Genomic DNA, 27,010 nt, shown 5'->3' with positions numbered 1-27,010 from the left:
ATTATGAACCAATTTACCTCAAAAAATGGTTATTTTATATGATTTAAAATTTATTTAAAATAAAGGTATGTCTATTTATTGTTTTATAAAATAAAACTATACCTACTATGTTTGGTTACAAAATTATTTTTGAATCAAAATTTAAAAAAAAAAACTTAAAATCCTATTTTTCTAACATTAAAGAAAATGTAAAGACTTTAGTAGTTAAAAACATATTTACTTTTGAGAGAACAAGAATACTTTCCATAAAACCACTTGTGCTTGGATACCAAACTGATGTCAGACAATAAACTTTCGGCTCCCTACTACGCAGGCGAGATTTCAATGATACTGTGAGCTCCTGCAAACAAAACGACGACACTTTGATTGTAATATACACCTTCATCAAGAAAAATGGCGCAGGCCAATTACCGTATCTACGATTTTAATCTGCACCGTCAAAATAGCGAAAATCATGAGAGTGCAGGGAACGAATATGGACCGCCGCTACACCAAAGTTTCAAATGTTAAAGAAGTAGATCTACAAACGCAACGATCAGAGTGAACGAAACCCTCGATGGAGGAGAAGCGTCGAGAGGCCGGAAGTCTGCCGCCGGCGAGCTCTTCTGCTGGGACGGTTACAGCAAAGGTGACTGAAACGGAGCCTAAATCGGAGCCTCCGTCGTCTCGCCGGAGAGCCGGAGGCCAGAAGAGGAAATCCAATAACCTCAGCGCTTCTAATTCGACGCCGTCGAAGCGCCTCGCCCGCGAGAAAGCTTTAGCTCCTCCTCTCGCTTCGATCCACAATGGTCCTTGCACCAGAGCTCGCCAATCTCCAAACAACGTTTCATCGGCTGCTGCTGCCACTGCCGCGGCGTCTGGTGCCTTGCAGAAGTTGGATCAGCCGGAAGCGGCTCCAGGGGCTTCATCCAGTGGAGCTGGGCTGACTGCAGAAGAATTGAATGTGAAAAATGAAGATTGGGAGGCCTTGGAGGCTGAGATGGCCGCTGAGTTTGAAGCTATAAGGTCTCGTGATGCTAATGTTCATGTGGTTCCGAGCTCATCAGGCGAGTCTGAATATCCCAAAACCCTAATTTCTGTGCATTTGATTATGTTTGTTTGCTGAGAAAAGGAAAAGAAAATGAATATTTGTCTCGTATTTTACGAAGTTGGTATTGAATAAGGAAATATTCACATCTACTGAGCTAAATAGAAGCATTAGGTTTATCATTTTCTAGGGTTTGAAATTGGAACTCCAAATCCATAGTCTGCATCTTTTCTAAATTTTCCGAGTAACCAAAAGGAGCATCAATTTTTTTTACCTGTAATTCAATTTAGCTTGCCTCTTAATAATACCCTAGTTTTTGTTCCTTTGGTTTGGTTGAGGATATAGACTAGTTTACTAGAAGACTCCTTTTCCAGTGGTTAATTGCTGAGGAAACTAATGAAAAGGAAAGAAAATGAAATCTTGAATTTTGTGTTTTTTTTGGTTATTTTGGTTTTTGAAAAATCCAAATTTAGATAAGCCAAGGTGAATAGCTCTTAGAGCCCATTTGGGAGTGATTCTGGTTAAGACAATTTTGTTTATAGCTACTTTTGTTACATTTCTTATTTTATGTTTTTGAATTCATAAAATCGTAGTATCTTTTATATAAAATACAAGAACTCTTTAGAGGTTTACAATGAGAAGGTAATGGTTTTAAAATCATTTTTAAAAAAAATTAAGGTATTAGGAAATTTTTACTACCTCAAATTTTAGAAAATTTTAAAATGATTTTTAAAGACATAATGTAAATTTATATTTGTTGTACAAGGTGTTATACTTTTTATATAAAATTTATCACTATTTCTTATTTTTAAAAGCAAAGAATAAGAAGTGCATCCAAACAAACACTTGGTGTTTAGATATAAATTAAAAAAAAAAGTGGTTTAATTGTATTTTTGGTAATGTATTATATAACAAAAAAAATGACTTTTGGAAGAATCATCTACCAAGTTATTATCGAGGAACCACTTGGAGCGATCCTCTAGATTTTTGAAATATTTTCAAAATCTTGTCAAGGACCTAATTTTTTTGTAAGAAATCTCTTCCAAGCATTAGGAAGTGCATTTAGCCCATTTCAAAATCAGTCCCAAATGGGCTCAATCTAAGTTGACTAGTGTCTTTTTATTTTTCTCACCTGTCAAATAATGAAATTTTGTATTTTTTCTCTTTTCCCACATATTAGCAACCAAGTAGGACACCTTTGGTTTTTATTTTAGTGTTATGGAATAAACTATTCTCATAAAGATGAAGGGTTTTGGAATGGACTACATTCATAATTTTTTATTTTTTATTTTAAGTAAGAGAATGTATTAAAACTGCATAAAAGCGCACAAGAGTGCACTAGACATAAACAGTGAGTGAAAAAAGCAAAACTAAAAGGAGAGAAAACAAAAAACTACCCTCTCCCTCAACAAGAGCCCCATCCATTCAATCTACACAATCAATTAAGGAAAAAGAACTCTCATTTATGTTCACCCAAATCCGCATAGCAAGATTGTTAAAGAAAGAACTTTTTCTTTTTTTGACAGATAGAAAAAGATGTATGTAAAGAAAAGAAGAGACACCAAACGCAATGCCCTCAAAGTATATAGAGAGTTAAAAGAAAGAACTTTTAAGACCTTGATTTGACGTTTCTTCGTCTTTGAACACTCTTTAATTTCCTCTCTAAATAGTCCAAATTATACATAATGGGGTTGCTCTTCAAGCCTTCCTACACTTTCTTCCCTCAAAAGAACCTTGTAACCCTAGTAGGGTGTCCCTAACAGAGGCAGAAATAACCTTGGGAATGTTAAATAAAGAGAACACCAACAACCATAAGATTCTTGCCTTGTAGAAGAATGCGCTTAATGGATGTTGCCTCCTCTTTGCAAAGAGCTCACCTATTAACTAATGACTAACCTCTTCTTTGGAGCCGATCTAAAGTCAATACATTCCCCCCAACAAGCTTCTCAAGCAAAAAGCTTGCTTTAGAAGGAATCCAGGAGTTTTGAATAATCCCTGAAGGAAAAGGGGTGACACAATCTGATTCTAACAGAGAGGAAAGGTCTCTTACAAAAAACCTTCCTTTGTGTTTTTTTTTTTTTGATAGATAAAGTGAATTATATTAAACGGAAAGAGGAAACACTTTGATAGTGCCCTCTAAGTATATAGGGAGTATGCTAAAGCAGCCCAAAAGCTCGAAACCAAGGGAGGAGGAAATAAACAACAAAACCCCTACCCTTACTTAGAGCCTAGCCACTTAAAAAAGCTAACAAGAGAAGAAAGACTCAAAACTATAAACACCCTAACCCAAAACCAAAGATTACATACAAAAAAATATTTCAGTCTTTGAAGCGAAAGTTCCTCATTCCCAAAGCTAACAAATTCCTTTCCTTCCAGACTGACCAAAATATACATTAGGAGGCCATTTGCCAAGCCTTTTTACGGGTTTTCCCCACAAATGCTCAATGTCACCCAATGAGAGTTTCCTTCACTGAACCAGAGAGAACCCAAGCCACACCAAGTAAGGAGAAAATAAGATTCCACAATGCCCGCATCTTTACACAATGAAATAAAAGGTGATCCACTGTTTCTACTTTAGAAAGACATAGAAAATACCTATTTGTCAAAGAGTACCCCCTCCTCTGGAGTTGCTCCAAAGTTAAAATTTTACCCCAGGAAGCCTACCAAGCAAAGAAAGCTACCTTAGGAGTCACATTCGCCCTCCAAATACTACCACAAGGGAACAAAGAAGAACCTCCGGGCTCCAGAATAGAATAAAGCAACTTGACTGAGAAAGCTCCACTCTTAGATGCTATCCACACCACTTTATCCTCGTCCTTCCTTTGCACCCTAAATGCTTAGATCTTAAGCATAAAACGCTCCACCATCTCAATCTCTCAATCATTAAATGCCCTTGAGAAAAGAGGGGTCCAACCATCCCCAACACCGTCTGGGCTCCAAACATCTGATACCCAAGCATCTTTAGCCATGGAAATGGCAAATAAAGAAGGGAATGACTTGCAAAGAGGCTCATCTCCACACCACTTGTCCTTCTAGAATCTCACTCTCCTACCACAACCCACACGGTAGGCTAAACTGCTATTCAGACACAACCACTCCTTTCTAATTGCTTTCCAAAGCCCGACACCATACCTCCCGCTTACGGCCCGAGTGCACCATTCCCTTCTCCTCTACATCATATTTGTGACTGATGACTTGCTTCCACAAAGCCTCACTTTCAATGGCAAAGTGCCAATTCCACTTACTCTAGAAAGGTTTATTCATCAAAGCTAAATTTCTCACACCCAAACCACCTTTCTTTCTTTCCAAGCAAACCAAGTTCCACCTAACAAGATGTGGCCTCTGCACAAGAGTTCCTCCACCCCACAGAAAATTCCTCTGGATCTTCTCCAATCTCAACCTTACTTTTCTGGGCAAATAAAAGAGAGACATGAAGTAAATACGCATGCTAGAGAGAGTGCTCCGGATTAGAGTGAGTCTTCCACCTTTTGATATATACCGTCTCTTCCACATTGCAAGCCTTTTTCAAAACCTCTCTTCAACTCCATCCCAAACCACCTCTGATTTGAAGGGTGCCCCTAAAGGCAGACTCAAATAACAGAATGGCAGACCGCCCACTTTACAACCTAACTCCAAGGCCAAATCCTCTATATCATGTACCCTCCCCATCGGGATAAGCTCGTTTTTTTCCAAATTAACTCTCAATCCTAAGCAAGCCTCAAACCACATGAGAAGCCAGCTTAGATACGTCAACTGATCATGAGACTCCTCACAAAACACCAAAGTGCTATCCGTAAATAGCAAGTGTGAGATCAGTATCCCCTCACCTCTCCAGCCTCTCACCTTCCACCCTGATAAAAACCCCCCACTAATAGCCATTCTCAATAAGCAACTAAACATCTCCATGGCTATCACAAACAAATAAGGGGAGAGAGGATCTCCTTGTCTCAAACCCCTCGAACTTTGGAAAAAACCTAAAGGAGAGCCATTTATAAGAACAGAAAATCTCATAGTAGAGATGCACCACTCTATCCACTTAATCCATCTCTCCCCAAAGCCCATTTTTTTAAGCATTGCCAACAAGAACTTCCAGCTGACATGATGATAGGCCTTCTCTATATCCAACTTGCACAACACACCCCCTTGATTGCTTTTCAACCTAGAATCCACAACCTCATTTGCAATCAAAATTGCATCTAGAATTTGTCTACCCTCCACAAAGGCATTTTGGGGTTTCGAAATCACTTTCCCCATAACCTTCTTGATTCTATTTGCCAACACCTTGGCCAACGACTTGTAAAGGCTTCCCACAAGGCTAATCGGCTTGAAATCTTTCAAATCTTCTACACCACCCTTCTTTGGGACTAAAACCAGGAATGTGGCATTCAAAGACTTTACAAATCTGCTCCTTTCATGAAATTCTCTAAAAAAACCCATAATCTCAACCTTCACCACATCTCAACAAAAAAGCTAAAAAGTCATGGTAAATCCATTAGGCCTGGGGGCTTTGTCCTTGCCTAGATCTGATAGAGCTGCAAACACCTCTTCTTTCGAAAAATGAATCTCCAAACCCTCAGCCTCACTGCTGACTAACCCCATAAAAGACAGCCCGTCGATACAAGGGCGCCACCCCTCTTCTTCTGAATATAGCTTTTGAAATGCCCCCACCACACTATTTTTTAAATTAATCTCCTCCGAGTGTCATCAACCATTCACTTTCAACTTGGACAACCAGTTTCTTCTACTATGAGCATTCGCCATCCTATGAAAAAATTTGGTATTATTGTCCCCTTCCTTCAGCCACAACTCCCTAGAGCAATCTGGCCAAATTACTCTATCCTCCTACTGCTTCATTGACTACCTTGAAGTTGAAAGAGGAACCTCTCCATAGAAGCTAACTCCTAATCATTTAGATTCCTAGCAAAATGGAAGTTCTAACCCCCTCCTCCCTCCCTTCGCTCCTATAAATCTACCACCCACACCTCTTCTGCATCGGATAAGGCAAACAAATTGGGGAACATCACGTTTAAAGTCTCCTCACTATACCAATTATCTTTCCAAAACTTCACTCTTTTCCTACCCGCAACAATATAGGGAACTCTTGAATTGAAGAAATCTCACTCTTTACTTATAACTTTCCATAAAGACCCCATAAGTGTCTCTCACCCAATGATGAAAAATCGGTAATTACGGATATATCGGAGATATATTGATAGATGTTTTGACACAAAATATCGGTGAACTTAAAATAGATCAGAAATTATAAAAATCTAAGAAAAAACTCTTAAAAATAAAATTAGAAGTATAATAGAATTGTAATGATATATATATATATATATATATGTATATATATAATATAATTTATTATATTTGATAATAATATTGTACGTGCTAATAAAAAAATATGAATTTCATAAGTATACATTTATTATTAAATTATATCAAATATTATTCGATAATAATATTGTGGTATTTGATTATAATATGTTTAATTTAAAAATATATTTAATATTAAAATTATAATTCATTTAATTCAATTATATTAAATGATATATAATAAATGATAATATATGTATAATTTTTAATACTTAATTAATATATTAATGATATTAAAAACACTATGAAGAAAATTATTACGATAATTTTTATATTTTTGGTATTCAAATAGATAAAATAAATTCATTTAATTATAAAATAATTATAATTGATTTGTTCTTTAAAACATTTTTTTAAAATTATGTTTATATGTTGAATTTGAATATATATTTATTTGGTGCAACTTATATAACAAGGGATAAATTTGCTCCAATGGCCGGCTGAACACATTGCAAACCTTTTGGCATGGGTTCGAGCCCCTGCAGTGAAGAAAAATGTAAGTCATTTTTGAAGTTTGACTGCACATGCCGCGTTGACCACCCCTTGACCGCCCCAAAATATTGTGATAAACCGACGATAAATAGGTAAAATTCCAAAAAATAAGCGAGATTTGCAATAAATTGCCAAAATATTGCAACACCTATATTTCTCTCCCATATATCGTGTCGAGGTCTATTGATACTCAATATTTTAATCACTGCTCTCACCCCACATGATCGCCACCCACCCCCCTTCTTCCTTCCCATATTTCCCCTTAATGACCTTCTTCCAAAGTGTTCCCCTTTTACTTGAGTAACATCAACACTATTTGCAAAGAAGAGTTTCATGTAGCAAAAAGAGAGAGAACAAACACCTAATCCACCTTTCTCCTTTACCTTAAATGGACAACCACTTCACTAAGTGGGCTTTGTTCTTTAAGGCTCCTCCTCCCCAAAGAAAGTCCCTTTGAGTTTTCTCTAGTCTCAACCTCATTGTTCTTGGGATAGTGAACAAAGACATGAAGTAAATTGGTAAGCTAGAAAAACTGCTACGAATTAGCTAAAATTTGTCCCCTTCTAGAGATGTATTGTCTTTTCCACAAAAAGAGCCTTTTGCAAAACCGCTCTTCAACCTCATCCCATACCACTTTTGACTTGTAAGAGGCCCCAGTGGAAGACCTAAGTAAAATGACTGTAGTTCCCCTACCTTACAATTAATCTTTGAAGTCAACACCTCCAGATTGTCCACTGAACCTACTAGAATCATCTCACTCTTATCCAAATTTATCTTTAGCCCTAAAATAGCTTTGAACCACATGAGGAGCCAAAATAAGTTAGTGACTTGATCTAGAGAAGCCCCGCAAAACACAATAGCATCATCAGCAAAGAGCAGACTACATTCATTAAAAAATCTTAAATGTGGGGTTTGTACTAATTGCATTTTGATTTCAAGGATGAATTCTGAAAATTGCATTTGGTTAGTTGACTTGAGAATGCATTCTTGGAAAATGAATCCTCTATTTGTATTGGAGTCCCATAATTTAAAAAAAGTAAGAATTTATTACTTTGCCAAGTTGATGGTGATACATGGAATATATTTTACCATACTCTAGACACAAAAAACTTATCTCTCATTTGAATACACTTCCTGTTTTTTGTTTTAAAAACAGAAAATAGTAATAACTTCTATGTAAGAAGTAGAAACATTTATGCAAAAAGTATGGGCTTACCTTATGTTCTTAAAAATTGCTTTCAAAAATTGTAAAATTCGAGATAAAAAAAAAATTTAATACCTTAATTTTTTATACACCATTACATTTTTAATATAAGCCTCTGAAAGTTTTTGTATTTTATATAAAAGGTGCTACTATTTTCTGTCTTTAGAAATAAAAAAAAGGGAGTATATCTAAACAAACACTTTAAAAGTAGGTTTCCCTGCTTGATAAGACATCACCACTTCAATGCCTCTACTGCCACTGCCAACACTGCAATGTCATTCTTATGAAATGGTAAGTGCCAGTCTGCCAGGGTTACCATCATCTTGCCTTTCTCTCTCTAACATTCTCACAATTCCTGTGTCCATTACCAACACCTCCTCCATCAGTCACTGGCACTGCATTATTGCCTTTTCCACTGCCTCAGTGTGGCCGTTGCAATTGCTGGCACTATTATTGTCATCATTGTTGCCTTTTCCACCACTCACATGGGAAGTTCATTTTTCTAACTGGTTCATCTATTTACTTATATAAGTTTGAGATTTAGTAAGGAAATCTCAAACATTATTTCTTGCATCCCTTAACCCGATTTTTTCCACCACCTATAAGGGGAGTTTATTTTTTCAACTGGTTCATCTAGGTAATCATATAAGTTTGAGATTTAGTGAGGAAATCTCAAACATTGTTTTTTTTCATGCCTTAACCAGATTTTTCATTTTGGAAAATTTTATTGTTATGGTTCATTTTAAGGTTCATACTATTTCGGAAATGTTATCTTAATTTCATGACACAGTCACAATCCTGATTTAGGATTTTGACTTCAAGATGTAGAATTCATTTGTTTACAACTCTCTCTACAGGTTGGTTTTCATGGACAAAAGTTCACCCTCTTGAGGCGCAGGCAATGCCTTCATTCTTCAATGGAAAGTCTGAGAACCGGAATCCTGATATGTACAAACAAATACGTGACTGGATTATAAAGAGATTTCATGGAAATCCAAACACGCAAATTGAAGTAAAAGATCTGTCAGAACTCGAAATTGGAGACCTGGATGCAAGACAAGAGGTGATGGAGTTTCTGGATTACTGGGGCTTGATTAATTTCCATCCATTCCTACCTGCGGAATCTAGTGTGGCAAATGGTGATGATGATACGGCTAAACAACTGGATTCTTCCGTTGAAAAATTGTATCGCTTTGACATGGTACAATCGTGTCCACCAGTGGTCCCAAAAGCCAATATGTCCGCACCAACCATGGCATCTGGGTTGTTTCCTGAGTCTGCCTTCGTTGAAGAGTTGGTTAGGTCTGAGGGTCCATCTGTTGAGTACCATTGTAACTCCTGCTCAGCTGATTGCTCCCGCAAGCGTTACCATTGCCAGAAGCAGGTTGGTTGTTTCCTAAGAATCTTTGTTTAAATATGGAGTTGTATTGGTTATGCTTTGAAGATCCATGGCAGAAAAGAGGTTAATGGTGTCTAGCAACTGATATGATCTTGGGGGTGGGGGGTTCGTGAATGTTTATTGAGGTTAGCCGTTTTACCTCTATCAATAACATAAATGTTGTGTCCACAAAGAGGAAACAAAATTGCCAGTATTTGTAGCTGAGGCATACCATCTCAATCTTTGATCACACAAAACCCATAAACTCCTCAAACAAGTGAATATAAATTATGAAATGGGAGAAAAACCAATTCTATAATCCTTTCCAAATTCATTGTGCAACAAAACAAATTTCAATATTAATTTTTATACGAGTTTCATTGGAAAAAAGGAGTGCAATTTATGGGGAAAAAGAGACTAAACAACTGATTTCCCAAAAAGCAATTTTTTAAAAAAGAAAAAAGAAAAAGAGAGAGAGAGAGAGAGAAGAGAAGAATTCACTGGATGAGAATAGAGGAGAGAATACACTATTAATTGCAAGTGGAGAAAGATTAATGGCTTGATTATTGTTCACAGCATTTGGTGGCAGCTTGACTAAGATTTTACTTGGTGACTAAAACCTCTCTCCTGCACATATGTACTTGCCGTACACATTTACACATCACTCTTCCTTGCCTTTAGTACATAGCAAGCAAATTTAACTTTTTGCAAGAGGTATTGGAAAAGTATACTTGGAGTAATTTCAAGTTTCTCTCTTTTCTAAATTTTATTTTTGTAAATTTTGGTCTCTTGTGGACATCATTTTTTTTTTTTTTTTTTTGATAGGCAATGTCTCTTGTGGACATCATGCTCAGCTTAAGGAATATCTAGCATCTATTTTAGATTTTCCTACTCTTCTCTAGGTTAAGATTTATTAATGATTTTTCTTTTATTAGGATTCATAGTTGAGAGATAAGTGTTGTATCATTTTATTTATGATTAATTTATTTTGACTGCCATCTGTCAGCTATGTCTTCTATTTGTGATTCATTTACATGCTTGCAAGCTAGGAGCATATTGTCCAGTTCCAGTTGGAATTTGCACAACAACTAATGCACAACTTGACTGGAAAAGCCTTGTTGCTTAAGAATATTTGGTCAATTCGACATGTTTGAGCATCAAACCCCTATTTTTTTTTGTGGCAATGCTTCTTGTCTTGTTGAAGGCTTGGTGTTCCTTCAAAACTACTACTGATTGTGGTGGCTGAGACTGAAAGCTTAACCGATTCATAAATTAACCAAATGAAATGGATTCTTGATATTGTACCCTATATGATTTTAACACATTTTGGTTGCAAAATTTGGTGAAGAAAATTCAAACACAATCAACATATCATCAAAGAAAAAGAAATTGGGAACCAATTTACTGGAGTCAGATAAATTTGACATTTTATATGTTGAACATGCAAAATTATTTGCTATTAACAATCAACAAAAGAAAATAAGAGTTCTTATAAATACAAACAGTTACTTCTTTTGCTACTCACAGACCAAGTGATAGTAAGGTTGTTTGCTATTTCTTTTTGAATTTTCCATTTCCTTCTTTATTTTTTAGGGATTGGAAATAAGTTGTAGTCTTGTCCAATATGTTAGCCAAATCAGTAGGAGGGGCTGTAATTGTCATTAATGAATGACTGTAAGAATGGAATATGGCACCTTGAGTCAAAGAACTAGTATGTGGTATTCTTTTTGCAATAAGCAATTGGCCAATGTATAATCAGGTGGTCTATCATATATTTGTGTGCATTTTCCTGCAGATAATGCCAGAGCTTCAAATCTTGCACTTCTAGATAAGGGAATAAATCATGAGAAGTTTATTTAAAATTTCATTCATGCATATGGATTAAAATTCAAATTTGTAGCATATATCTTTTTTGAGAAAGTGGGATAGGATGATTTATGAACATTTTTTCTTATCTCAATTTCTTTTAATGTGTATTCTATTTGCTGATATTATTTTTGGTTCACAGGCAGATTTCGACTTGTGTACTGAATGCTTCAATAACCAAAAGTTTGGCTCTGACATGTCCTCATCAGATTTCATTCTCATGGAGCCTGCCGAGGCGCCTGGAGTAAGTGGCGGGAAGTGGACTGATCAGGAGACCCTCCTACTCCTTGAAGCATTGGAGCTATATAAAGAAAACTGGAATGAGATTGCTGAGCATGTTGCCACGAAAACAAAAGCTCAGTGTATATTGCACTTTGTTCAAATGCCAATTGAGGACACCTTTATTGATTGTGAGGATGAAACTAATGTGAATCCCCAAGAAAATGCTGATCCAGTTTCAGCTAATAATGACTCGTCTGTTCCTAAAGACATCCCTGAATCAACAGAGAGCAAAACTGATGTTAGCGAGGGTCATCCCCCATCATCTGCAATGGAAACTTCAAAACCAGAGGGTCCACCTCTGTCTTCTCCAATGGAAACTTCAAAACCTGAGAGTCAGCCCCCACCATCCCCAATGGAAACTTCAAAACCAGAAGGAGGCAATGAAATGAAAGATAATCAGGAGACAGGTGAAGCTTGTGCCCTGAAGGCCCTTAGAGAAGCTTTTGAAGCAGTTGGTTCTCTTCCAACGCCTGGAGCCCCACTTACTTTTACTGATGCTGGGAACCCTGTCATGGCATTGGTAAGTTGAATACTTTTATGTTTTAGACGCATTTCTATGATGGATGGCTTCTAATTAGTGTACATTTTCTGGTGTTTGTAACTTAAATGAACTCAGTTTGAGTGATTCTTTGACACAAGCTCAACAATGTTTATACTCATTTGATGTCTAAGAGTAAGTTACTCGGTACAAAAAAATTTGTATGAGTTCCTCTTTCATGTCTCAGATAAATTATAGTGTAATTTCAGCGTTTATCTAGCTGCAAAGACATTTATGATTGTTAACCCCACCCCATCCCCTTGAAGTAGCATCTAAAACTGTTCCTTAACCCTTATAGTAATCAGTGGCAATTGTTCTTCCTTGAAGTTGGTGGCAAGTACCCTGGCTGTGAACATGTTTGTGTTTAAAAGCTTCTTGAGGCTCCTCAAGGATTTGGCAGAGAACTTTTTGAGACTTCAAAAATTAAGCAGGGGGTTTCCTAGGCATACACCTGGTAGTCAAGGCACGGTGAAAGTTGCATTTTCTTGTGCCCCATATATGCTTAACCATGTTTCTTTATCAGACAATATTCCACCCTTTTGTTATTTCTATTTACAGTTTTCATGGAATGTTGGTGGATGAGGTTTAGTCTTTTTAATAGATGCTTTCGATAGTGAAGGTTAGACACCATACCTTAGGGCTTATGCCTTACCATGGATGGGAGTAAATATGCTATAACCTGATTTTGCTTTTGGAAACACTGTTGATGTGTTAAATTTTGGTTGTCCTTGTACAGGCAGTATTCCTGACCCAATTGGTGGGATCTGGTCGTGCTTCTGCTGCAGTTCATAGTTCTTTAAAATCCATGTCTAGCAATTCTCCTGGCATGCAACTAGCTGCAAGGCACTGCTATATTTTGGAAGATCCACCAGATGACAAGAAGGAGCAAGTTGGTTCTGAGAGGTGTGTTGACCTTATTTATATCTTATATCTACAAGGGTTTCTTAATATTGTGTCTGATATCAGTGAAAGATTTGCAGTGCTACTGCTGAAATGGTTGACCAGGATGCCCACAAAGATGAAAACATGAAAGATGTGAACGAGAAAGATGAAAAACAGAAGGACGTAAACCAAAAAGATGCAAGCCAGGAGGATGAAAACCAGAAACATGAAAACCAGAAGGAATTGAATCAAAAAGAGGAAAACCAGAAGGATGTAAACCAGAGAGAGGAACACTCCATATCAATTTTGGAGGGCAGTGATACGTTAAAAGATCAGAATGAAAATAAAATTGAGGATTCTGTTCCAGAAGAAAAGTTATCGGTTCCTCCCAATGGTGAATGCACTGAGAAATCACTTGCTGCAAAAGAACCAGATGTTGTGGTTTCTAATGACAGTGAACCTGGTATTTTGAGTCAATCAAGCAATTCAGATTTGCCGAAGGATTGCCCGCCCAATTCTGTGGACAAATCAGATGATTTGACACCAAAGGCAGGGCTTCTGCCTAGTTCTATGAAGGAGTCGGGAGATGGAGCTTCAGTAAAGGACCACTCTCAACCTTCTGAGGCACCAAAGGATGTGGATACAGTGCCCGAGTCTCTGCCCCTACAAACAAAAGAGCCCCTGCAATCTCTTACCTCTAACACTTTGGTTGAGAATGGAGCAAATACAGGTATTCTTTCTTCAAAATTTTCTTGTTGGGTCAGAGAATCATGTTGTTTATACATGATGGATAATTAGGAACCATTTGGTGCCAACTTGGGAATTACCATTAAAAATATTGTTTATGAAAGCTGGTGTAAAGAAGTTTGAGGAATACTTCAAGAAAACCATTCATCAATTAATTTGATCACATCATTCTTTTACTTTATTTTTTTGTGCGTGTGTGGGTGGAGCGGGGTTTGTTTCGGAGGAAGCAATGTATGTGATAAAACTTTAAAACCATATAAGCATATTTTGCCATTAGAAGAAGTTTTAGTAATATTTTGAATAATTTTGAATGGTGTTGTATATCTTTTCTTTTTATGTGAAAAAATATTTGGTTGCAAATTATATAATGTGCTGGTGTGTGTGTGAGTGGATGGTGACTATTTGTATTGGAGGGAGCAACATACGTGATAATGCAGCATAACTATGTAAGCATACTCTATTATTTAGAGCATGTTCCAAATGGTTCAGGAAATTTTCAAATAATTTTGGATGAATTCTAGTAACTGACTTGAGTTGTGAAATTATGTGGGTAGGTGTGGCTATTGATGTCGGTGTCACTGGGGGTATAGCCAAGAGATATTAACAAAAGTATCAAACTGTATGATGGTTGTCATTTGCATGAGGGTGTGAGAATTTTTAGTAACGGTTATGTTTTGCCGAGTGCCTGTCTTTTCTTATGATTTTCTTGTGTTGTTGCAGGCAGGGATCAAACAAAGGAAGGTAAAAGCGAGAGCCATGACTCAAGCAAGACAAAACCGGATCCTAGTATTGATAAAATAAAGCGGGCTGCAACTTCTGCACTCTCAGCGGCAGCAGTGAAAGCAAAGCTTCTTGCAAATCAAGAAGAAGATCAAATCCAACAGTTTGCTACATTGTTGATTGAAAAGCAGGTATTCAATGGCGAAAAAGGCTCCAGGTGTTGTAGTCATTGATTAAAAGTTCGGGAATTTAATTAACTTGAGAGTTTTGCTTTCATTGCAGCTGCATAAGCTAGAAACCAAATTGGCTTTCTTCAACGAGATGGAAAGTGTCATTACGAGGGTTAGGGAACAAATGGACAGGTCTAGGCAAAGACTCTACCATGAGCGGGCACAGATAATTGCAGCGCGACTTGGCTTTGCGGGTTCCTCATCTAGACCAACAGCCCCATCATTACCTATCAATAGACCTGGAATGAGCTTTCCAACTTCAGTTCCAAGGCCTCCAATGGGCATGACCTCTCAAAGGCCACCAATGTCGAGACCCATGATGATGGCTCCTTCCTCATTAAACACACTTGTATCTAGTACAGTGGCAGGAAGTTCAATTCGGCCTCCCAGCCAGGATAAACTTTCATCAGTCGGCACAAAGTAACATTTAGTCAAGGACATATGGGTGCAATCTCATTCATTCTACTACAGTGTTTATCTGCGCCCGATTTTACTAAGTAAGTAATTTTGGTTATTCCCATTATTATATTATTATGTTGATTATTGAGGTGCTGCTTTAGAAACTCCAAACATAGGGCTAACTGAATGCGACCTCAGTCCAAATTTGCCATTGTTGTGATTCACATGAACACATGCTAGCTTACTTTGTGGAAAAAGAAAATTGGGACAATGGGTTGATTTCATTTGTCTCCCAAGAGGTTTTAACTAAATACATCTGACTTCCATTGGTTTGAAACTTCATTTAATACCCTCTTTATCATTTTCATTTATTATTTTCATTCACCTCCTTTCTCACTCGAAATAAGAAAGGTATTAAATGAAATTTCAAAATAATGGGAGTTGGGTGTATTTAGACAAAACCTAAAGGGAGGTGAGTGAAATTAACCTTAGAGACAATTCTAATAAAAACACGACTGCTCAACTGTGACATTGAACTAGTTGGCCTTCTTTGGGTTTGCCAAAGAGGGCTTTGAGAGGATGAGATTTCTTATGCAGAAGTTAGTGTTGTGAACTTGTAAACTTAAGACATCTCTAGTTCAACGTGAAAATTAGATGGAAAACAAGGTGGAGCGAGGGAGATTTCATTGCACTCTATGGGAGTGCAGAGACTGCATTAGCTGCCAGAATGATACCATTTCTGGAGGACAGTCTAAACATGTTATTATTTTGTCTCATATTTTATTTAGCGAGTGATGCGGGGTGATATTTTTTCCCTTTTCTCTTAACTCTGACACTTGGGGTGCTTCATCTTTTGATTCAGCCAAATCTTGGAAAGCTATTGCTCAAGTTTGAGTTGAAGAGCCCGACAGCTACCTGTGTAGGATTTTTGCAGGCCTGAAACCTATTCTCATCTCCTCTTCTGCATCATTATGGGAAGAGCGGATTGATGCTCATTGGCATCCTTCCCTTGCTGGCCCCCTTTGAAGCAAAAAGCAAAAAGCAAAAGCCTTGTTTGTGATGGAAATTCGAGGGAAAGTAGTTTGGTAACTTAAATAGCCCTCAGCTGCTAAGGGGGTTAAATTTGTCCTTTCAAAGATCTGTATCTTTTTCTTTGACCTTGTCCAAACACCTTAGAAGCTTCAATGTTGAAAAGTAGAGGTTTCATTTGGATGCCCATGGTTTAAAATTTCCATGTCATAGTCTAGCTTTGATTTGTGTTTGATAGAAGTTAATCTGAGTCATATTTGGAAAAATAAAAAAATCGGAGTGCCTGTCTTCTTGAAACTCTGAAAATTTACATAAATATTTGATCTATTAAATCTTTGTAAAATAAGATGCATTGAAAGATCTTGAGGTCGATTGTCACATGAAACCCAAATAAATTAGAAAAAGGGAGAGAGATATTGACAGGTCCACGGGTCTATGAATGAGACGGAACAAAAAGAACTTCTCTCTTCAAAGACCCTGTTGTAGTTTAAAGCATAAAATAAACAAATAAAAGAGATTTTCTTTTTTCATAGACCCGTTCCCACAATGCTTTTCTACTAGTAGTACTATTGACAACACTAGAGCTGAAATATCAATTTTACCGGAATCGCACTTACACTGGTCCTACATATCACTTTTATCATAATCGGTCTTAACCGGCCCTGCATCTTCCTCAGTAACAGCTTAAAGTGGTAACGCTAGAGAGGCCAGAAACCTCACATGTCAATATAACCAACCCCATAAAAGACACTTGATCTTGACAATAATACATATTCAAAAACCAAATCTCAGTATTTGACAAGGAACACCTTAAATCGTTAGAATAATACGACGATCTTAACAGTCAACAATAATGGAATGGTGCCTGAAAACAAATAAAAATGTAACTCCTATAAAATGAAAGCAGATGCGATACAGAAAGCAATCAACACCCAAGACCAAGACCAACCGACACTATTAAGACCAGAGTTTTTCCTCCCATGCCAACACTAATGTACAAGTGCAGCGTCAGATAAACAAATGAAATGGCAAGTAAGGAGCCAAATTGTTTGTTGTACTTCTCAAGATTCTCATTGTTCTGAAAGATGAGGCAATATGTTTAGCATTCGCATCCACTTGACCTTTGCTGGCTGCTGCTTCCAACATCAATGGTGTCAGGCAAGTATCTTCATAACACACGGGGCAACATAGAAGAAAATTAGTGTTAGTTTCGCATGTAGTTGATCCAAAAGATGATTACATATTGAATATATATAATATTTCAAACAGTTGAGTGCAGAATAAACATAAGAGGCAATTGAAAGTACTGCAAAGTCCTCATGGACACATGGAAGCTTGCTCAAGAGATAACCCACACCGACATCTTATTTATAGGTCATTCTTCTAATTTTAGTTGAAAATAATTGTAACAAGGTTTAGGTCAATACTTTCTATCATCCAAAGAAATCAACATGATACCCCTGGAAGGATACACATAACCCACCCTCCCCAGCTGCTTAATGCCCTGGAGAGAGAGAGAGTTTGTTGATTGTTGGTTTTATAATTTAACTGATGGAACCGTTGGATTGGTGGTTTTATATTACTTGCATAAGTTTGTGGATGTTTTTGAAGCTACGAAGGTAAAGCCAGTTTGTTTCTCCTAATCTTTCTGTAAAACAAACTAATGAAAATTATAGGACATTTGAGTTAAGTGTGTTGAGAGAGAGTTTATCTTTTGAGCTTACATCTCTTCCTCTTCCCCAGTCTTGAGGGCATTCTTTGCTATGCACTGGAAGGCTTCTTCAACGTTGATACCCTCTTTGGCAGAGGTCTCAAAGTATGGAATATTTCCTTTTGAGGCACACCAAGCTCGAGCTTTTTTGTCTGAAACCTGGAGTAGTCCACAAAAGAAAAGCTTGTTGATTTCAAAAGCAACAGAGAATCACATCATATAACAAATAAATTTATAGCACCCTAACAATGAATTCCAAGACATACCACCCTGCTGTTTCCACCATCCACATCAACCTTGTTTCCTAGAACAACAAAAGGGAAATTTTCTGGATCTGAAGGACTTGCCTGCAGAAGAACCTCCAAATCATCAGCACAACTTCCAACTTTTCTAATTAACAAATCATAGATAAATGCTTAAGGACATTATTCTAGTTAACCCTATTCAACATCATTCTCAAGTGAAGCAGTTAACCTTGTATTGTTACAAAATTTATCCACTGCTATGAGCAACTCTAAATTCTTTTTGAGAATGAAAATATCATGCATTAAACTTATTATTATACTGTTGATAAGGACCCAAAAGAAGAACACACTACAAAGCCAAACAAACAATGAAACAACCCAGAGATAGATGCTATCAAAAAAGAAAGTAACAACATCACCAATGAGCATTCCTAACCAGCAGTGAAGGAACAAGAACTCATGGTGACATGCATGTTCCAAAAAGAGGTTTCATCGTAGTAGCCCTCTTCTGTGGCCAAAAGTAAAATATACTAAAAGAACATAAGAACTACCTGAATGAGAAATTCTTCCCTCCAATTGTTTAGATTGTCAAATGACTTCATCACATTAACATCATATACAAGAACACAGCAATCAGCACCACGGTAGAAAGCAACACCTAGACTTTGGAATCTTTCCTGGCCAGCTGTATCCCAGATCTGCCAAAACGAAAGGAAGTGGACTAGATTTTAGCGCAAAAAGTGTTAGCATGTTACCCAAGTAAAAACTCAGAAAGACATACCCAGAATTTAATGGTACCAAATACGAAGAACCAGAAACATCCTTATCCCAATTATTTGGTTTAGATTTTATATTATGATACAACTGGATCTCACCCTGACATCAACCTTGTGAAAATGGATGCGAAAACCTGAGCTGGGGCTTGCCATGAACCTCGTCCAAGATAAGTATATGCAGATAGGGAGACCTAACTCATTGGTTATATAGTCATAATTCATGCAATCAAGGCACAATCTCTCTTGAGTTGCCCAAAGACTCTTAATGGGGCTTCCATGAAAAGGGTATAAAACACTTTTGATATAGAGAACAAAATTAATCTTTTAAATATTTGGCCACCTAAGAGTGCCAAATATCATACCAAGTCTACGGGAACAGGTGGCAAGTTAAAAAACCTTATGGTACTAACAAACTATAGAAAACATATCCAACTTGCACTTCATTACAAAACAATTAGTTGTCAAGCAAATGAATTCTGCCTGATAATGCCATGCTTACATCAAGGGCATGCAAACATTGATGCCTATGCTTACAGAATCATTACACAATCAAATAATGACATGTTGTCCAATAACAAATGAAAATTAAGGGATTTTGTACAACAGCAGCCTAAATATGCATGATGTAGCAATAATATAACTAGACTTATTTGTGTTGGAATGGTAATGACTATAAACATTCTGATGGAACTAACAACAAAGGATAAATGCTTGCCTCCACACATGCAAGAGTATCCTTTCTTTACATACGGAAACAAAAGATACATTAAAAGCGCCAAGAGCACACCAAAGTACATAGGATGTATACATGGGCCGCCTAGAGATGGTCCACACATGCAAGAATAATGTGAGACACAATTTTGGCAAAACTAACTTAACAATAATTTCCTGATTAATACAACTGGCCTGTCTTTGAGGAAGAGCAGCAGTCAAATTTCATGAATGCTTCTCTAGTTAGAGAAGAGAGGGCTACCTCCCCTTAGTCATGTAGATGAGTTTGACAAACTCCTCCAATCCAAAAATTAATATGCCACATCTGACACTCAAGAATCAAGTGGGGTGCTCCACCACCTTTACTCCACACATGGCATATTATTAGAAGTCTATGCTCACCATGAGTGCTTATACATTGGGACATCCAGGTAACAAAAACTTTAATCTATTTTGTTAGTTTTCCTTTATTTTACCCTTTTACTCTTCATTAAACCATTACAGTATATAAAATCCTTATCACCAGGGGATGACATCAACAAATTATTTTTCGGATCTGCATGTTTAGCATTAACCACAAAACATCACTTAAAGAATGAATATAATCTGGTCAATATCATGTGGTAAACATACAATAAATTGAGGATAATTAAAAAAAAAAAAAAATGTGACAAATTAAGCTTATAAATTGTTTTCTCAAAATAAAAATGAAGGACTAAAAATTGTATGCCCCCTCCCCCCAAATGCTAGGCAAAAAGATAACCCACAAGCTAAAGTCGTAATTGAAATCTATGACAATTTTAAAATATAAAATCTGGATGAACTTCAATTTAATTAAGGGTGAGAAAAACCAAAACAATCACAAGTAGTTCACTCTTCATTTTCTGAAACTTCATTCACATTTCCTTTTTCTTTTTCTTTTAACTGAGAAACATATGATAATAGGATGATATAATCTCATTAAAAAAATGCAGTGACGATAAGCGAAATTGAAAATGGGGTAAGAGATTTTAAAAGCATTGCCTAAATTACTTCATGGAACAAGGCACTTTTTATTCAAACAAGAAAAAAAGAAGCCAATGTCAAAGCTTTTAAACCTAAGTAAAGATCAGATAAGCAATTCCAAAACAAAGACATAAAAACCAACTGAAAATGCCAAATCAAGCACATCGAATTTTGGAACACACGCCCCCGCATACAATAAGCTTACAAGTTTTTGCCAGTTGAGCAAGAAACTCAAAATTATCACTAACCTGTAAAGTGAAGAGCCTATCTTCGAACTGCACTTCCTTCGTCAAAAAATCAGCTCCGATAGTTGCCTTGTATTGATTGCTAAACTTCTTATTCACATATCTAAAATCAAATTCTCAAGGCAAACACACCAAAACCAAATGTCCTTTTTCATGGAGAAATCACATTATTTGAAATAATGGTATTAGATGTATTAGCTTCACTGACAACCAACATGAACTTTAAACTCATGAAATTTCAGTCCAATAAAGGAGCCCCAAAGGATACTGGTTCATCAAAGAGGTCTTCCCCACCCTGTAAAATCCCAAACAGACTAAATTAAAAACAAACAAGAGACAGATTCAAACCATATTCCTTAGAACATCTCCGAGAAATTCAAGTCAATATGCAAAACTACATAAACTCAACAAGTAATCCAGATTCATCTAATCCTCTGCTTGGTTGCTGAGAAAAACGAGGGAAAAAAAACCAAATTATATTCCGAATCTCACTACTTTTCCTTGGTTTCTCACCCATAAAACAAAACAAATCCACCACAACCAAACCAAACATCCGAATCATCCATGGGAAAGTTTTTCCCCCAAAGAGATCCCAAACAATTCAAAACCCAAAATTAAAATCCCAAAGCTCAAAAACTCCAAAAATTCCAATTCCTTTCCCTTTCCTACTGTTCCTCACCAACCAGAAAAATCCCCTAGGGTTTCAAATGAACCTCCGCCTAGAAAGATCTAGAAAGATCCGCAAATCCAAAATCTCCTAGAAGCACAAAAACAAAAACAAAAACAAAAAAACATAAAATATATGTACACACCCGCTATCGCCGAGGATGATGACCTTGAGAAGCGTTCTCCTGCGAGAAGGCATTGTAGGGAGTCGGGACAGAGAATTCGATGGATCTAGAGAGAAAAAAGCAGAAGGATGATAGAGAAGGAAGGAGTAGCGTTTAGCGTTTGATTGACTGAATCATAAACAGCTGTATGTCTCTAAATAGTTGTTTCGCTGGGCTTACCTGTACTCCCCCCTCTCTCTACTCGCCCCCTCTTCTGAATCTTGATTCTTCCTTCTGTTTGTTTCTTGTTACTTCTTTATCCTTAGTTCCTAACTGTCCCATTTTTTTAATTAATTGCCCTCCATTTACGTAATAATATTTTTTTTTTTCAAAATTAATATCATTCACCTTACAAAATGACTTCTAACAAATCATGAGTCTCGAGAAATTATACAAAAATAAATTAAATTAAACTAAAAAATAAAATAAATTATAAAAAAAATTGGAAAAGTTGACTCTTACGAAGAAACTTTATTGAATTACTTACGTGGTGGTGGAATGAATTTCATTATCTTTATTATAAACTTTCTTCATATTTATTTTGTAATTGAGTGGAAATATACAAAGTTAATAGTCAAGCACGATTTACGACACTCTATTTGTAACGAACCACACCCAACCATGTAGATATTGTCCGCTTTGGGCCCAAGAGGGCCCTCACGGCTTTAAAACGCGTCTACTTGGTTAAGAGGAGCCTCTACATATATAGCGCCAGGAACATTCTCCCATATCCGATGTGGGACATCACAAACACCCCCCCATGCAGACACAACGTCCTCGTTGTGTCCCATGGGATTGCGGGGCCAAACAGACAAAGCCAAACAAACCCCCACACCAGGGTCGGGGATCGGCTCTGATACCATTTGTAACGACCCACACCCAACCATGTAGATATTGTCCGCTTTGGGCCCAAGAGGGTCCTCACGGCTTTAAAACGCGTCTACTTGGTTAAGAGGAGCCTCTACATATATAGCGCCAAGAACATTCTCCCATATCCGATGTGGCTCCCCTATCCGATGTGGGACATCACACTATTCATATTCTGTACTCCTTTAAAACATGTTTACATAATTAAAAGAAATCATCTATCGTTTTTATAATTAAAACAACACACTACCATATTATTTTTTTGGGAGAAGAGTAATAATTTTAAAATGCATTTATATAATTTATATAAGGGGTCTAACTAAATCATTATTAATTTCTTAAATTGTGTTGATGTATTTTATTTAACTGATTTTTTTTTTAATTTCTTACATATGAGACATGACTTACTTTCTTTAAAGTCTTATATGTTTCTAAATAATTTCTAAATTCAACATATTTGGATTTAAGTTAGTTCGAAGAAATCAAATTCAAGGTAAGTGTTAGGATTGGCAACAGGGCGGGTTTGGGCGGGGCCACCCCTACCCCATTCTCGTCCCAATTATATAAATCTCTTTCTCATCCTCGTCCCATACCTGGGACGGGGCAGGGTTTGTCGGGACCATCAGCAACATCTTCCAATTCTGGAACAGTTTTAGAATCTCGACAACCTTCGTCGACACATCGGAGTACTTGATGTTGGTACAGTGGTTGTCGTCGTCCCGAACCACGTAGCTCGAGTGTAGGATTGCCAACGTGAGGATGATGCCGGCGGACATGAAGCACATGAACCCAATGTAAGTATCGTCGTTCACGGACGCAGCCTCGCTTCGGTTGTAGTTCAGAATGAAGGGGATGAGCCCACTGATGACGCCCTCCATATTGAAGATGCTCCAGAACAGCGACATGTATGAACCCTTCCTCCCTGGCGGGGGGTACGACGTCATGATAGCTCCCTGCCTTACCCAGAGCAGTCCTACTCCGATTTCGAGGATGGCAGCAACGACAATGGTGAAGCCCTGGTGCTGGTAGTGGTTGTAGTAAAGGAAAGAGTCAGCGTAGAGGACATAGGTTGAGCAACCAACGAAGAGGGTAAAACAGGGGTTGAGGATGTTGTAGATGTCACCACCCAAGACGCCGAATATGGCGAAGGTGGTGTAGAGGGGAAGGTGTTGGCGTTATTGGCGGCGGTGGCATCCACCTGCCCACCTCCCCTCATCCCGGAGAGGGCGTTGAACATGCCTGGACAGCAGAAGCATACTAAGCCAATCAAACAAACCTGAACCAGTGGGGAATTGTATCTGAAAATGGATTTGTTGGGCAACCCCACCACTGACTCTTCATCTTCCCCAAACCTCATTTCTCTTCTTACCCACTAGATCATATCAGAATCAGATTCAAACCCAGAGTCTCTATGTATGTTGGTAATTATAATTTCGGGGCGGGGAAGGGTGGGTATCTACAAACCCATACCAACCCCGAAACCGATTCGGGTTTCACAAAACTTTCCCATACCCATCCCAATAAAGGCGGGTGACCCGATTGACCCGTGAAATTTCCATTCCTAGTAAGTGTGCATCGATTGATAAAATTTATGAAATGACTAACACGTAAAAATAAATTAAAAATCCTAGAGAAAATAGGGATAAATTGAAAAATCGAAAGTTTCATACATTCAACAACCCCCAATCACCCCGAGGTTTCAAATTTTCGGAACATGGTTTGAGTTTGTCACTTCGTTTTTAGGTCAAAAAACTAGTTCTTTGAATGTTTTAAAATTAGAAACTCTCTATAATTCTTATGGTTTTTTAAGTATAAATGGGCATGTTTTATTAAAAATTGTTTCACTCAAAAACCCTATAGTATAGTCATTTTTCAAAACTTTAACTCCCATCTCTTAAACTCTACAAACTTTAACCCTATAGTATTAATTCTTGAAAGCACTATTCAACTCTACAAATGTCAAAGATTTTGACCTTAAAACTTCAATAAGGGTTTCAAATAATTTATTAAAAAGTATGAGGGAATATTGTGTTGGGGTGTGAAAAATGGAATATAGTTGCTAATAGTATAAGACTTTAAGGAGTTAGATGCATTTAGTTGGTAAAACTATATACTATTTTTTTCATATTCAACATATTTATCAATTGAGAGACCACCTGTGATTTTTCATACCTAATATGTCACACCCCATAACCCACTCTAAGGGCAATTGTTTCATATCTCAAGTCTAAAGACTCGAATTACATATAACTCAAACAGTCATCTTGCAATTGGAAAGTCACTCATTACCAATTTTTTGTTCAAAGTAAGTAAAAAAATACTAGCATACTAACATCCTCAAAGCTCAACTTCGAGAAATAATAATAATAAAAATACTAACACATCAACCACTTTGTCATTATCTAAACCACTTCAAATTGTCTAAAAGTTTACTAAAATAAAAGTTTAGGGCAAAAATCCTAATTAAGACAATTTCTCGAACTAAGAGATCCTAAAAAATTGTCAACCAAAAGGAATAATCTCAAACCCTAGCCTTATAGTGCATTCACCCAAGCGCCCACGACGAACACAAGGGGAGTTGATAGATGTGGTCAATCCTCCGATTTGCCAACAATCTCCCCCCCAACGACACCCCTAGGGTTCGAACCCGTGACCTCGGCTCTGATACCACTTGTAGGACCTCAGACGCTACCAACTTTCCTAAAAGCAATTGCTGTTAGGAAAGGCGCATACCCTAACCTTATAGTGCATTCACCCAAGCGCTCACGACGAACACAAGGGGAGTTGATAGACGCGGCCAACCCTCCGATCTGCCAACAAAATATTAATACATTTTCATGGATAAAAAAAATTCAATTATAAATACAAATAGGAGATATAATTTACAATTCTTTTTATAAAAAAAATTAATTTTCAAATATATTAAAGCATCCCTTAATTTTATTATTTTTAAGGTGGATGAAACCAAACACCATTAATATTAGTAATTTATAATCAAACTCCTAGAGGCTAGGTTCAAAGTAATTACAATCCTTCTTACCAAAGAATGTAAATGTTAACAATTATAACAATTAACTAGGGTCAAACAAGTCAAAGTTAAAAACTTTTTATTTCATTTATTTAAATTTACAAAAACATAATATCTCCGTTTTTTATTGTAAACAATTAAAGATTATCAAACGTATTTTTTATACACAAGCGTATTGGATTCATTACATGGGATGTTTGTGCCCATGAGAAATCGTGGAGCCACCCATCAATAGTAATGGAACTTTGCGCAAAGTTTCCTCCCATGATATGAGTTAACACCCCTTTATCACTTTTACTCCCCTAAACATCTCAGTGCATTTTCTAACTGATATGAAATATTACTACTAAAATTATACATCCAGAATAGCCCTAAGAAGACGTGATCTTGAGCTAATACTTGACATGTATCCCTCTTCCAAGTCTATCATATGGGAAACAAAAACCAAGGTTTGTTTTATCTGGTATCAAATGAGAGCTATGACCACATGGATCGTAAATGCATGAATGTAATGTACCAAAAAAATTTGTAATTCCTAACGAAATAGGAAAATGGAGCAATTCCCCTAGAAAAAGTAGAACCTTAGTTACTCGCAAGAGCAAGAACAAAAGGCTTATGAACTATTGAATTGAACCTAAAACACCATCAAAGGAAAGTTATTTTCAAGTTTTTCTTGCAATGAAGAACATTGCTTAATTGTAGCATGGAGAAACAAAAACATTTTACATAATTTCAAAATAATGTATAAAAATAAAATATTATATTTTATAAAATCTGTATTAATTTCTCACCACTTAACATAATATAAGAAAACGATTGTTACTATTAACTATAACTCTAAAATTTGACAAATATTTTTATCATTAATATTATTTTCAACTTCCTCAAGTAATAATAATTTAATTAGTGAGTTTTCAAATTTTCATAAAACTTATATTCCTTCCAAATTATATTTCAAGAATTTATTAATTTTTCCTTATTTATCCTTATTTATTTAAATTAAATCTCTAAAAAATATTTATTTCCATTATACCCTCGTTATCGGTGCTGTTGTTTGCGAAGAATAGTTCATTATACTTTTTCACTCCTTTCCATAAAACTATAATCTTAGCATACTTAAAAAAGCAACTGCCACTTGTCCTCATCTTCCCATTCAAGGCAAGATTATTATTATTATTTTTCTATCATTCTCCACTCTGCATTGCCATGGCATTGGCATCTCCTCTTCATGTGCTATGGCCATTCTTTGGCTTCTTTATTATTATTCTTTTCTCTTCTCCACAAACATTCCACATGTTTTTCGTGCCATTTTTTCCTTATTATTATTATTATTATTATTAATCAATTTCAATTTGAAGCTTTTTTGTAAGAACTTTTCATTTTTACTTATTTGTTTAAGGTAAATTTATTCTTATTTAAATA

The 27,010-nt window shown here is 36.6% G+C and overlaps 2 protein-coding genes across 3 annotated transcripts; one reads left to right on the top strand and one right to left on the bottom strand.

Annotated features, from left to right (window-relative positions):
• The first annotated feature begins 280 nt into the window (after positions 1–280).
• Positions 281–16,353, top strand: LOC100855339 (SWI/SNF complex subunit SWI3D). Of its 2 annotated transcripts, XR_009465387.1 has the most exons (8): positions 281–1,046; positions 8,957–9,483; positions 11,486–12,145; positions 12,900–13,066; positions 13,144–13,775; positions 14,513–14,703; positions 14,795–15,239; positions 16,004–16,353. XR_009465387.1 is itself a non-coding variant. In XM_059735852.1 (7 exons), exons 1-7 carry the CDS (start codon positions 557–559, stop codon positions 15,164–15,166), a joined length of 3,039 nt encoding a protein of 1,012 aa, XP_059591835.1. In that variant the 5' UTR covers positions 284–556; the 3' UTR covers positions 15,167–15,452. The 2 variants fall into 2 exon arrangements, 1 of the variants encoding a protein (XP_059591835.1); XM_059735852.1 differs by lacking the exon at positions 16,004–16,353 and having other exon boundaries at positions 284–1,046; positions 14,795–15,452.
• Positions 16,354–16,927: 574 nt separating this feature from the next.
• LOC100853135 (ras-related protein Rab7) lies at positions 16,928–21,992 on the bottom strand. Its single transcript, XM_003631596.4, has 8 exons — positions 21,874–21,992; positions 21,676–21,760; positions 21,132–21,158; positions 20,867–20,966; positions 18,678–18,824; positions 18,148–18,228; positions 17,895–18,040; positions 16,928–17,336 (listed from the first exon to the last, which is right to left on the bottom strand). The coding sequence occupies exons 2-8, from the start codon at positions 21,726–21,728 to the stop codon at positions 17,270–17,272; spliced, it is 621 nt and encodes a 206-aa protein (XP_003631644.1). The 5' UTR covers positions 21,729–21,760; positions 21,874–21,992; the 3' UTR covers positions 16,928–17,269.
• Positions 21,993–27,010: the final 5,018 nt, after the last annotated feature.

This window comes from Vitis vinifera, chromosome 3, assembly GCF_030704535.1.
Source record: "Vitis vinifera cultivar Pinot Noir 40024 chromosome 3, ASM3070453v1".
Taxonomy (NCBI): Eukaryota; Viridiplantae; Streptophyta; class Magnoliopsida; order Vitales; family Vitaceae; genus Vitis; species Vitis vinifera.
This window is presented reverse-complemented; position numbering and strand designations above follow the sequence as displayed.

Bases quoted from the DNA above. Each gene is read 5' to 3' on its own strand.
- LOC100855339 (XM_059735852.1), top strand. From the start codon at position 557: ATGGAGGAGAAGCGTCGAGAGGCCGGAAGTCTGCCGCCGGCGAGCTCT. The intron at 9,484-11,485 runs GTTGGTTGTTTC...TTTGGTTCACAG, and splicing joins GTTACCATTGCCAGAAGCAG to GCAGATTTCGACTTGTGTAC. The intron at 13,776-14,512 runs GTATTCTTTCTT...GTGTTGTTGCAG, and splicing joins TGAGAATGGAGCAAATACAG to GCAGGGATCAAACAAAGGAA.
- LOC100853135 (XM_003631596.4), bottom strand. From the start codon at position 21,728: ATGCCTTCTCGCAGGAGAACGCTTCTCAAGGTCATCATCCTCGGCGAT. The intron at 18,825-20,866 runs GTTAGTGATAAT...TCGTTTTGGCAG, and splicing joins ATAGGCTCTTCACTTTACAG to ATCTGGGATACAGCTGGCCA. The intron at 18,229-18,677 runs GTAGTTCTTATG...GTTCTTCTGCAG, and splicing joins GGGAAGAATTTCTCATTCAG to GCAAGTCCTTCAGATCCAGA.